Below are 13,615 nucleotides of genomic sequence, written 5' to 3' on the forward strand. Positions count from 1 at the left end.
CCGTGTCAGAGCGGCTAACACGTGCTATTCTTTAACCAGAATCAGAATCAACACTGACCCAACAGAGCATTTTTACAATAAAACATTTCCAACAATTCTGCATAATGCCACACCAGCAAATTATAGCATTCTGTTCTAAAAAATCATGCTAGTATATGATGCTAGTAGTAATGATGCTTGTAATCGCTAAAAATGTTTTGATGCTACGTGTAAGAATAAGGAATGCCACGTTAGCCGCTCATAATTTGTGGCAATTGCTTATTAAAGTCATGGTTTTGATTTACATTTACATTATCCGAGCAAATGAGAAAAATCCAGAGCTCCTCAATAATAACAATAAAAACGCTGCAAAATTCTCCGATAGCAAACAAAGGAGCGAGCTTCATATTAAAGGACTTTTTAGCTTGATCGTGCCCTTGTACTGCATTGTTGACTTGCTAAAAGTTGTGATTTTGCCCAAAAAGTAGGTTGACGTGAGCTAAGCACAAAAGTGTGTGGCAGCTGCAGTGCTGCGTGAGCCGATTCCAGCGAGCTTTATTCCTAGAGGTGAGGTCGACCGGGCATTAAAATATTTGACTGAAAACAACTGTGCTGCTTTGCCAGATCTGCTCAGTCCAAAAACACCGGCTCAATGTCAGAACGGTACAACAAATATGTGTCGAAAATAGTTTCACCTGCCCTGAAGATGTACAGCTGATTCTGTGCACTGCGGTGAAAACATTAGTAAGCATAAAAGAACCGGCACAACAATGACTCAAAAGCAGAAGTGGTTTGGCAGGTTTTAAAGTGCACAGGACACATTAGACACAGGTTTTGCTAAAACAGAGTTAACACAATTATATTTAAAATGTAGCTTAAAAAGGTTACCCAGCTTTCTTTAGTTTGACATGATTTGTGATGACAGGAAGTGACATAGAGGCAAACGGTTTTAAACTGTTGCCGTGCTGACCATGTTGTGTCAATGGTAAATAAGTGAGTCAAACTGCTCTGGAACTTTACCTTTATCTCACTTCCTGTCAGTAGCTTAGAAGATGCAAGCATGTTTGTATGGAACATTCTTTTTGCCCCATAAAAGACTGATGGAAAAGTAGTAATGTGTGGGAGAAAAATGAGTTTGTAGTTAAGTTTTAAGTTTGTATTGTATTGGACTTGATTTGACTAATTTGATAAGTCAATATGTGACTAAAAGGGCTTTACCTTTCACATATTGACTGAAAGGGTTAGGTATAAAATCTATCCTGGCTATTGCCAGACTAAATATCACAGGGTATATTTAGTCTGGGGTCACCAATTCATTTTCTCGTAGGTGAGGTGTGGTTTACGATCGTCCATAGTCCTACAAATGTCTATCATATGTGTCTGAATGTAGCCATAGCCAATCGTATCAATTATAATAACAATAATGCATTGGTTTTATATAGCGCTTTTCTGGACACTCAAAGACGCTTTACATTGCACTATTCGTTCACTCCATACTCGGTGGTGGTAAGCTACTATTGTAACCACAGCTGCCCTGGGTTAGACTGACAGAAGCGAGGCAACCAGTCTGCGCCATCGGCCCCTCCGACCACCACCAACCACTCACTCACACACTACATTCGCTAGGCTTCCTGGTGTTACCAAACGGTCTCCCATCCCAGTCCTGCCAGGTCCTTCCCTGCTTAGCTTCTAAGGTCTGACGGGATTGGGCAGAGCAAAGGCGGTGTGGCCATTATGATGTGCCCGCTGTAAACTTTCGAGCTAAACTATATAGAACCCGGTCTAAAGCTTGATCAAAAGATGTTGTCATGTTGGATCTGTAAACAAACTTTTTTAGATTTTGTTTAAATCCGTAAACAAACTACAAGCTTCCGTGTGTCGATAGTGCGTCGTCTTGCCGTCCCTCCTCGTTCTTGGTCCCCAGATCCGAGCGATCATTTCCCCAGACTGCAGCGCAATTGGAAATGATGGGAGCGCACGCAGCAGCATGGGCACTCGCAGGCCGCGTATAATCCGCCTTATTTGAAATTCACAGCACTCGGCCCAATTGCAATGAAAATACACATCTGCTTCAGCAAGCGCAAGCTAAAGAAGTTTCCATTTCGAATAAAGGATTTTGAACTTGTTAAAAAACAACATGATGGATTTGTTGAAGCCATGAAGGTCCACACATCTTCAACAGGCTGATCCAAGACCAAGCTCTCTGCCCTGCCCTGACCAGCATGTCTGTAAGTTTTGTTTGGCACTTGAGCACCTGTATATGAAAGGAGGTGCGCCCTCTGCTGGCCTTTAATATAACTGCATTTTCCATCATCAACCATATGGATATTTTCCAGGCAAAGACAAAAATATCCAGCCTGAAAAGCATGATATGTATACAGGCCTTTAAACTGAATCTTTGGCAACTTTTCAGACAATTTCAACTAAAACTGCAGCTGAATGTGTTTAGAACCATCGTTTTTCACAACAAAGGCAGTAAAAGTACTTTGGCTCTTGACTCCGAGCGTAAACGGGAGCAGATGAGCGGACGGTGAATCTGCCTGTTGGTTGCTCGGTTCTCAGCTGCGAGTGTCTGTCGTCTGAGGGGGACAGCTGTTGACATTTTAGTTGACACAGGGGCTGCCCTTCAAACTGCCTGAAGGACCCCGCGCCTCTTCAAGCGGAGGGAATCCCAGGCTTATTATCCGGCGCTGCGGCGAGACTTTTGAAAAGCGCCTTCGGGGCGTGACGCGACGCTCAAAGGGCAGCGGCCGGGCGAGTGTAAGCTGAGAGAAGTGCGCCAAGCTAAAACCAGCTTCAGTTTCAGGACTGTGTGGAGGAAAGGTCAGAGCGCACAGGAGCTGCTTTTAGGAGACGGTGTTATTCGGATAAAGTTGGACGAGTTTAGCAAGTTCAGTAGTGAGTGGGCTGGAAAGTGGACGTTTGCAAATTGTTGAAGGAATACGAAGGGCGAGGGATGAGCAGTAAGTAACAGAACGAGACGTGAGAGAGAAATGGCAATTTGTTTGTGTCTCACTCAACTATAATAACACAATATGGTCAATAAAAAGGAAAATAAAAAGCAATCTTTAAACACAAATCATTCCAAAACAAGACTAAATACTAAATGGGACGTGTCTGTGTGTGTGGATGGAGCAGGAAAAGTCTGATCAATGTGCTCATAAAGTCACAGCTCACATCTGGAAGCCTTTAGGACACTTCCATCCAGTGACAAAGCTCCACTCGCTCACCAAAACAAGTTACTGTTTCTAAAATGCATCTGATTTACGTTTGTTTCCTGAAATAATTCAGTTATGAAAGTTTTAAAGAGCATACTGAAACACAGACTGTTTTGGGGTTTTGTGTTTGTCTGTCCTCATGGAGACTAGATATTGACAGACACATTGTCTGTTGGGTGGTGTTCATTTTAAAAGTAACTTGTAAAGTTAGCTTATTTCTCCTCTGGAAAAGTAGCTTGTAATGTTACTGCGTTACTTTATTTAAAAAGTAAAGTGCTACAGACTCATGTGTTACCGATAATAAACATCGATATATAGCCTTCATGTGTCAGTCTAATGTTCTATTTCACAAACTGAACCAAGCAAACAGCCTGGTACCAGTAAATGTATTTAAAGGGGATGCATGTTGGCTATTTTATACTCACTACTGCCACCTCAGGTCTTATGTGTAACTGCACCTTCTATATTAGGCTCATGCATGACGGCACTTCAGACCTGAAGTAACAACTTTGTGAGTGACAGTGCAGGATTTTAGAGGCAGTTGTGGTGAACAGGTCTGAGCTCATTCTACACATTAGGACATGGCTGGAACATGTAGGGGGAGAAAAATACTTAGTTTTAACATTTTTTAACTCCGTATAGTCCCTTTAGGACAATAAGCTAGCTTCTCTGAGCTTTATTTATTCTGATGAACTACAGCAACAGTAAGAGGCCTCAACATGCAAACACATCACACATGCTGGTTTAGTGTCTCATGTGGGTTGGGCATTTATGTGCATTAAGTCAAAATATTGATTAATGGTCTGTTTATTCAATATACTGATACTGCAAATAAATAATAAAAACTCGCTTCACAGCTTTATTTGAATGCAACAAATTACAACAAAAACAACAATAATGAGCATGAAAACATCTGTAAAGGGAGCTCTTACAAGCAGACACATTACAGAGTGCACTGAATTGATAATAATAACCTCACATACTCAGATGATTTCGATTAATTGTACAGCTTTGTACAGCCACATAAAGCTACGAGTTTGTTGACGACATCTAAATCAAAAGTCAGGCTTGAGCGATTCATCGCGGACCCAGCTCTGTGTGAACTCAGCCACACTCCCAAGAGCGTATCCGATTGATACACTTTGAAGTTCTTGTATACCTGCAGGCCACCGTTCTCCTGGACACTTTGACCGCACACGGAGACAAAAGTCCTGCATTTTCAGCGTGTTAATCGCAATCGCAGTCGAGATTCCGTTTCTTCCCTGCTGCCGTCTACTGTCATGTAACGTTGCTAATGCTACGCACAAAAGGCTGTATAATCCACTGTAACCGAACCTGTACTTCTCCCCAGTCAATCCGCCGTCATTAGCCCGGGGACAACAAATCCATGTGCTTCCACTCCGCCGCCCGCCCGACAACAAATCAATGGCGAGCGTTTGCCCACTGTCGGCCGGCCGGGGCTGGTGTGTTTACGGCGGCACTGTTAGGGGAGTGACTGACAGCTGGACGAGAGACGAGCTTTACCCAACTCAATCCACTATTTAGCCACGCAAGTCACCCGCTGCTACCCAACACATAACAGCAGCCGGGCGCCGGGCCAGGACGTGTTCTTCGAAAGTTTCCCCCGCCACAAAAAGCCAATGAAATCCACTTTTTTTGTACGGTTTGTACGGAGAAATGACACTTAATCACCAAGGGCTGTGTTGTTTTGCAGCAGTGGGAGTTGGCTGTGTTGAACGGAAAATACAAGCGTTCATGTTTTTTTCCGTAAACGGCAGGCTAACAAATCGATGGCAGCGCGGAAATTGCAGTAGAAGAAGAAACAACCAAATAAAACAGAAATGCTCAAGGCTGCGTGGATGAAGCAAAATGCTATTCCAGATAATATCGCTAAATCGAAGACAAAAACGGAATATTCAATCATTCGTCTTGAGATTTGAAATGATGATATTATTTATGATGATGTGACATATTTGAGCCACGCCGCCTTTGCTCTGCCCAATCCCATCAGACTTTGGAAGCTCAGCAGGGAAGGGCCTGGTCGGTACTTGGATGGGAGACCGTTTGGGAAACACCAGGAAGCCTAGTGAATGTAGTGAGTGGTTGGTGGTGGCCGGAGGGGCCGATGACGCAGACTGGTTGCCTCGCTTCCGTCAGTCTACCCCAGGGCAGCTGTGGCTACAATAGAAGCTCACCACCACCAAGTATGGAGTGAATGAATCGTGCAATGTAAAGCGTCTTTGAGTGTCCAGAAAAGCGCTATTTAAAAGCGATGCATTATTATTATTACGGTGATACTTTAGTACAACATTCATTTGAAGACCAAGTTAACCATTACATTTAAGGGGAGAAAAATGAGTAATTGTTTTGTTTTTTAAAAGTCTGAGATGGAAAAGAAATCCCGGTACATTGTGCAGGGCCGGCAGTCTGAACTCGAGACCATGTGGGCCTTTCCACATGAAACAAGATCGTGTCAAACATTCAGTTTCTTTTGTGATCATTTTTTCAGTCTAATATCAAACAGTGGAGGCATCACTGACTCACAAAAGTGAAATTATTGTGAGTAGAACTTGAAGTCTAAAGGTTATGACATATCTGTGGACCAATCTCTAACAAATCGACATGTGGAATCACCCATATCTACAGCTGCATTGGCCCATCTGAAATGAAATGATGACACCAAATGTGTGAAAGTTGTGTCCCATTCTACAACAATTTCCAACACCTAAAACATGTATGAAAACAGCGCAGAGTACACTTTAGTTCAGTCCATCAGGATACACAGTTAAGCTGAAAAAGGTCAAAGGCGTAAAGGAGCTGGTTAATAGGTAAATGAGTGTAGCTTTATATTTACTAGGTTTACTCGAGCTATGGTTAACACTGTATTACAGCAGTGTTCATTTTGACAACATATTCTATTTTAGTTTTAGTCTTAGTCTTTTGACTAAAATGTAATTTAATTTTAGTCGAGTTTTAGTCTAAAAGGATTTTTTCAATTTTAGTCTAGTTTTAGTCGACAAAAGTTGCATGTTAATTTAGTCCACTAAATTTTAGACTAATTTAGTGGACTTTGCATTTATAATATTCATTATAATCATATTTAATCTTGTTCCTCGACTTCATGGAGCTTTTCCCACATGAATAAAGCTCAGAGCTGATCCTTTGGCAGAGAATTTACATGATCTGAGGCTCTTTCAGACGCTCAATAGAAGTTTGGCTGATTTTAGTCTCTCCCTTTCATTCTTATTAAGTCTTATTTTAGTCGACTAAAATATCTGGACATTTTAGTCATAGTTTTAGTCTCATGAAAAACTTTTGATTTAGTTTTAGTCCAATTTTAGTCATAAAAATATCACTTTGACTAAAATTAAGACTAAATATCTTAGTCGACGAAATTAACACTGTATTACAGAGGCAAAACAAAGTTAACAACACTGAACTGAGAGGGTGTTCGCTTCCCCGCAATAGTTCAAGTTCATGGGATTCTTTGTGTTTGCTAAATAAAAACTACTCAAAAGGTTTGGTTGAATTTTGGGGAAACAGCTCATTGTTATGGAAACTGGTTAATGTCAACTCCTGTTTAATACATCTACCACATGAAATGGTACTTTATAGCATGAACTACTCTAACTATAGTGATTTACATAATAAAAACTTATAATACCGATCTCTATCAATCGTTTTGGCGCTAACTCGTGATTTCAGCATGAATGTCAAGTGTATTACAAGCTCAGAAACATCAACTCTTTATAGCATAAAAAAAAAATCACATCCAACTTGAAGCTGTTTGGCGTCAAGATGTATTATCGAAACCATGTGTAATATAAATACTTTGTTATTCTGGTCACAAGATCATATCTGTGTAATAAGGCTCAGCAGCTACACCCCTGAAGTTTGAGAGCAGCAAATTGAGCCAATTCCCAAAGCAATTCTAACCCAAAGCCTGTGTCAACAACCACAAACATCACAATATCCGCCTAACCAGTCGTGTTTTGTGTCATTCCACCATAACACTCAATCTACTTTTCTACTTTGAGCTTTGGAAAGTGGTTAAGCTAATTCAGACACGTTACTACAGTATAATTCACACTGTGTTTGGACTGAGGCTACTGCATTCCTCACTAATACACGTGTCATGCATATTTAAATGATGATTGTACAGAACTGTGTGGATATAATACAAATAGTTCCATCTTAACACAATAATGGTGAGACTAACGAGAGCAAGTGACGTCCACAAATGGGGGCACAGGCAGTCCACAACTTTGGGAACCGAACATTCTCTCCAGCCGATCAAATCCATCTGGTCAAGTAGCAGCGCGCCGCTAAGCTAACAACCGACTATCCCACAGGAAACAAACAAACATACAGCACTAGCGAGAGGGGGAACAGGTACGATCCACGAAGAACCACCGAAGAGAGGGGGGAGAAAAAAACAAGGCGGGGGCTTGGCAGGAACGTCCGACAACAGCGAAAAGGCACACAACAAGCGCGTAAAGCTAGCCAAGTTAGCTTCCATCCGTCTCGTCGTGCGTAAAAATCCCAAAGCCGAAGACATGGTGAGGCGCGAGCTTACCCTCTAGAAGCCTGGAAATGAGCGAGTCCACGTCCAACTCCCCCTCCGCCATGTCTGTAGCGCAGAGCAGAGCAGTGCCCCTGTCTCTGACCGTGCCGGGACCGCCGCAGTCTGGGAGCAGGCAGCGCGCGGGAGGAGGAGGAGGAGGAGGCGCAGGGGCAGAGCTGGCACCGCCTCGGACCCGCCGCGTCAGGACCGCGTACGCGTTATTATTATAGATCCATGTACGCTTCGCATCAGCGGCGACGCGGCCACAGCGCGGCGCATGCAGCCCCGCCCACTGACGTACAGGAGCCGCCACGCCCACTGACGCTCCGAGATCAATATGGATGACAGCTTTGGACTAACCAGATACCACGTTTTTAGTGTTATAGCAAAACTGCTTGTTTGCAACACTTATACAGTCCAATACAGGATACAAAACACAATGCAATTCGCACAGTTTTTGACAACATATTTTATTATAGTTTTAGTCTTAGTCTTTTGACTAAAATGTAATTTCAATTTTAGTCAAGATTTAGTCAAAAAAAACTTTTCAATTTCAGTCTAGTTTTAGTCGACTAAAATTGCATGTCAATTTAGTCGACTAAAACGAAGGCTAATTTAGTCGGCTTATATTTATAATATTCATTATAATCATATTTAATCGTGGTCCTCGACTTCATGGAGCTGCTCCACATGAACAAAGCTCAGAGCTGATCATTTGGCAGTGAATTGAAATGATATGAGGCTTTTTCAGACGCTCAATAGAAGTTTGGATGATTTTAGTCTCTCCTTTTCATTTTTATTTAGTCTTATTTTAGTCGACTAAAATATCTGGACATTTTAGTCATAGTTTTAGTCTCATGAAAAGCTTTTAATTTAGTTTTAGTCTGATTTTAGTCGGCAAAAATATCATTTTGACTAAGATTAAGACTAAATAGTTTAGTCAATGAAATTAACACTGGTGCAGCCACTGTTTCAGACCCCTGTAATATATAAGACACCTAACAAACAAACAAACAAACAAACAAACAAACAAACAAACAAATGCATAAATCAGTCCGGGGCAGGCACGGGCTGTAGAACTGTTCATGCTACTGGGCCAAGATTCCATGTGTGATGTTTCATGGCTAACAACACAAACAAACAAACAAAGTGTATATAACTAAATATAGGGGCAACAATAACTCGGTCTTCTCATGAATACTCATACTGTCTTGTATCCTTGGGAAACACACTTCCCACACCCTGCCCGTGTGAAAGAACTATAGGCCATAAGAGTGAGTACATTCTAAAGAAATGTTGGTATTAATAGAAGATTAAAAAAAAAGTAATCTTTTTCCACATCAATCAATCAATCAATCAACCTTTATTTGTAAAGCACTTTACAACAGCACCCGCTGAACCAAAGTGCTTTCCATAAGTGCAATATAATAAAAACAATTTTAGCACAAAATATTTAAGAAAATACATATACATTACACATGTGCAATTAGCAGTGAAAAGCGGCTTTAAACAAGTGTGTTTTCAGCCTCGCTTTAAACAGTGTCAGGTCAGTGATGGCTCGTAACTCAACAGGCAGAGAGTTCCAGAGCCTCGGACCAGCCACTGAGAAGGAACGATCACCCCACTGCTTACTTTTGGTCCTGGGGACCTCCAGCAGGTGTTGTCCTGCAGACCGCAGCGCTCTACTACACATGACCAAATGCCCAAGACCCACTTCAGGAAACACTGACATAAATAGTAAATGCTAGAATCGTTTATATGTACTTGGCTGCAATGACTTGGATGACTACAGATATGCAGTGTGTGACTGTTATAGTGAAGTAACATAACTCTACTTCTTCAAGTACAATACCTTTTACTTTTACCTCTGCAGTGATATACTTTTGAAGTAACACCACTCTTACTTGAGTAAAACATTTGGTCTCTTACTTAGTGAACAAATATATATTTGGCAAAAACATAAGTATTTGGCCAACATTTCAGCAACAGAACCATTTTGAAGCCACATACCATAATCATACTTGGTGGTTTAGTGCCCTCTACTGGTCACTTTACAGCATTGTTACCTACATTTTAAACTAAAAATGACTAAGTATCATGCCGTCATTTAGTAGGCTACATTGATGAAGAGAGACTCTACATGCAGCTAAAATGTGTTTGTTTGTTTGTTTGTTTGTTTGTTTGTTTGTTTGTTTGTGTCTCACTATGTGGGTCCTGTCTCTGTAAAGTTTGCAGACTTCTGACCTCTTTGAGGGGACTGTCCCTGTGTTAGCAGAGAGGTTATCCAACACTGTGAGTCAGGCAGGGGCGGACTGGGACTGGAAAACGGCCCTGGACTCTGGCCCAAACTAGAGTAAATGCACACTTTCATAAAGACATATTATAATCTCTTACCACCCGCATTAACTGAGCGCATTTTCTCCAGTTTGGCTTTACCGAAAGTTTATCGACTGGAGAGCACCTGAGAGCAAGTGACTAACTTTTTGTCATGTTGTCGCTGCATTTTTGTGCTTTTTGTTGCTTTTTCATGACTTTCTTATGGCGTGTCGGCGTGTTTACGACATGTTTTCTGTCACATTTCTGTCTTGTCTTGTTGCTATTTTGATGCTTTTCTTTTAAGCTTGTAGATTTGGGTAAAGCTCAGTTAAAGTGATAGTCTGGAAGTCTAAATGTTTTGCCATTTTTATAACATGTGCAAAATCGACCACCTGGTTTTGTGAAGTTTTCACAAGTTTCACTTTCCGGATATCTGCAGCTAATCAGAGTCTAGTATCCTCCCGTGTTGACCAATGAGACGAGCTTTTCCTGGGAACCAGCTTGGCAGGACCAATCAGGAGGGAGGGGGAGGGGCTTGATTGTTTACTTTTGTAAATTCTGTTCCTGCTCTCCTCATTTTGCAAACTAAGAAGGGTTTTCCGGTGCAAGAAGGGAGGAATTTACTTTCAAATTTCACTCTATCTCTCCTCACTTTGCAAACTTACAGATTATAACTTGAAGGAGAAAATTGAGGGGCCAGATGGGTGACCCTAGAGCCAGTGGCCCCTCTGTGCTCTTCCAGAATGGACATATCGCCCCAATACAATTCAGCGCCAAAAGGCCACGTGTTTTCGCAGAGCAGGTTTATAAACACGCAGAAAACGTGTGGCCAGTGTGACCCAGACACACCGGTCACGTTTTCTGTGCGTTTATCACAATTTCCACATAACGTTATGTTTTATGGCGTCATTGAAAATAAATCAGACTTTTTCCCTCTACTTACTCACAGTATTCAAGTGACATTCTCTCCAAATACTTTTTTTTTAACTTTTACTTGAGTAATTGTTTGGGTCACTACTTTTTTACTTTTACTTGAGTAAAACTATTTCAAAGGAAGGTGACTCACTTTTAGTGCATGTGTCCTCCATCCCTGTTGATGCGTTGATGTTTGTATAAGCGCCCTCAACTTAAAGATAGTTCATTACACCATACAGGCCCTGGCTTCCCAGATCTGACAGCTTCGGGCAGAGCAAAGGCGGTAAGGCCCATGCGTCTCCTCCGGGTGCTGGGGTTCCATTCACCACAAAAAAATATGCACAATAGTTTCCTTTAGGACCAGGACTCAATGTGACTTTCTTGATCAAGTAAATAATCATTTATAAATCCATCCATCCATTGTCTTCCGCTTCCGGGGCCGGGCCACGGAGGCAGCAGTCTCAGCAGAGATGCCCAGGACTCCCGATCCACACAGCTGGCTCCTTTCGACCTGAAGGAGCAGCAACTCTACTCCGAGCTCCTCCCGGGTAACTGAGCTCCTCACCCGATCTCTACAGGTGCCACCCCGTGAAGGAAGCGTCGGCTGCCTCTATCTGTGATCTTGTCCTTTCGGTCATTACCCAGATCTCATGACCATAGGTGAGGGCGGGAACGTAGATCGATCGGTAAATCGAGAGCTTTGCCCCCTGGCTCAGTTCCCTCTTCACCACGACAGTCTAATGCTGCGACCACATCACTGCTGACGACGCACCGATCCGTTTATCGATCTCACGCTCCATCCATTCCTCAATCGTGAACAAGACCCCGAGATACTTGAACTCCTCCACTTGAGGTAAGGACTCCCCACCGACCTGTTGAGGGGAAACCACCTTTTTCCAGTGGAGAACCATGGCCTCGGATCTGGAGGTGCTGATCCTCATCCCGGCTGCTTCCAGAGCACGCTGAAGGCCCTGGTTTGATTAAGCCAACAGAACAACACTTGAGATCGTGAGGTTGCCAACCTGGACACCCTCCGGTCCCTGGCCGCGCCTTAAAAATAATGAACAGAACCGGTGACAAAGGGCAGCCCTGGCAGAGACCAACATGCACTGGGAACAGGTCTAACTTAAAGGAATAGTCCACCGTTTTTACATACTGAGATATGTTCTTACCTTGGCTTTGACGAGTTCTTTAGGACCTGTCTGATCTTCACCCGTGCCTTCAGTCACGTAAACACAGCACAGACGGCGTTAGCATTTAGCCTCTCCCCCTCTCCTCTATAGCTCCAAAACAGGTCAAGATAGAAGCTACCAAGCTCTTCCACGTTTTCCCTATTTAAATATGGTTACGTGAAGTGTTCCACTACAAAGTATAATTACACAAAATGAAACAATGTGGATTTTCTAAGCGGATAAAAGGGGGGACTATATTGTAAGGCGTAATAACACCAGGAGTAGTTCGAAATCCGCGCAATAATCTTCATTTTACTGTGCGGATGCCAAATTACTCCTGGTATTATTCCGCTTTACAATATAGTTCCCCCTTTTATCCGCTTAGAAAATCCACATTGTTTAATTTTGTGTAATTATACTTTGTAGTGGAACACTTCACGTAACCATATTTAAATAGGGAAAACGTGGAAGAGCTTGGTAGCTTCTATCTTGACCTGTTTTGGAGCTATAGTGGAGAAAGGGAGAGGCTAAATGCTAACGCCGTCTGCGCTGTGTTTACGTGACTGAAGGCACGGGTGAAGATCAGACAGGTCCTAAAGAACTCGTCAAAGCTAAGGTAAGAACATATCTCAGTATGTAAAAACGGTGGCCTATTCCTTTAATATACAAATGAAAACTCAAATCTGAGCTTCAAAGCTACACTGCACAATGTTACACCCAATAAATGGGACAAAACATTAGCATTACATTCATTACATGCACCTTTGCTGCTACAGGCTTGGATTTGGGGGTAACTTTGCTGGGCAGTATCGCTGGTATATTAGAGTTTTCAATTACTGCGTAGTAACCTGGAAAGTTCTATAGTATGGCTTTAACCTCTTAACTCCTGCCAAAACCAAGTCTTCAGTTCTTCAGGATTTAAGATCTTTGCAGGGCTTGAAAAGAAAAAGTGAAAGAGGATGAACATGATGTCACCGTACATGATGCAATTTGGAACTTTGCAACTATTATCCAGGGCTGCTCCCAAGCTTCCGGAAGTAGGAGTGAAACTCAAGTGAAGCAGTAGTAGCCGACGGGGAGCCTTGTGTAAACTTCCTGGCAGTGACTCAGGGCCCGGAGCGCTTTTTCAACCCCTCCTAACCCGAGCCACTGAGCCACCGCCGCCGTCTCCACCGTTCTTTCAAGTGCGTCATCTGGGTATTTCCGCGCAGTTCGCACCGCAGTGGGAGGGGGAGGCGCACGGCCACAGAGCTGCAAGAGCTCCCGTGGAGGCTGAGGAAATGCTCACTTCACAATAAAGGCGTCGAATAGACCGAAAGGCAGGGCGAATGGATGATTTACGTCTCAAATAGAACTTCAGATCTAGATTTGGCCAACATTTTTCAACTAAACGAGGTGTGGACGAGGTCTAAACAAGAAACAGGCCTAACACGATTGCGTTAGTGTGAGAA

General features: G+C 42.6%; 1 protein-coding gene across 1 annotated transcript in view; it reads right to left on the reverse strand.

Annotated features, from left to right (window-relative positions):
- LOC306980298 (serine/threonine-protein phosphatase PP1-beta catalytic subunit) overlaps positions 1-7,935 on the reverse strand; it is a 39,518-nt gene extending 31,583 nt beyond the window's left edge. Inside the window, exon 1 of the mRNA XM_079579645.1 lies at positions 7,774-7,935. Coding sequence (XP_079435771.1) covers positions 7,774-7,825 — 52 coding nt within the window. The 5' untranslated portion in view covers positions 7,826-7,935. The remainder of the gene's footprint in view (positions 1-7,773) is intronic.
- Between the last annotated feature and the right edge of the window lie 5,680 nt (positions 7,936-13,615).

Source organism: Gobius niger (genome assembly GCF_951799975.1).
Source record: "Gobius niger genome assembly, chromosome: 21".
Classification (NCBI taxonomy): Eukaryota; Metazoa; Chordata; class Actinopteri; order Gobiiformes; family Gobiidae; genus Gobius; species Gobius niger.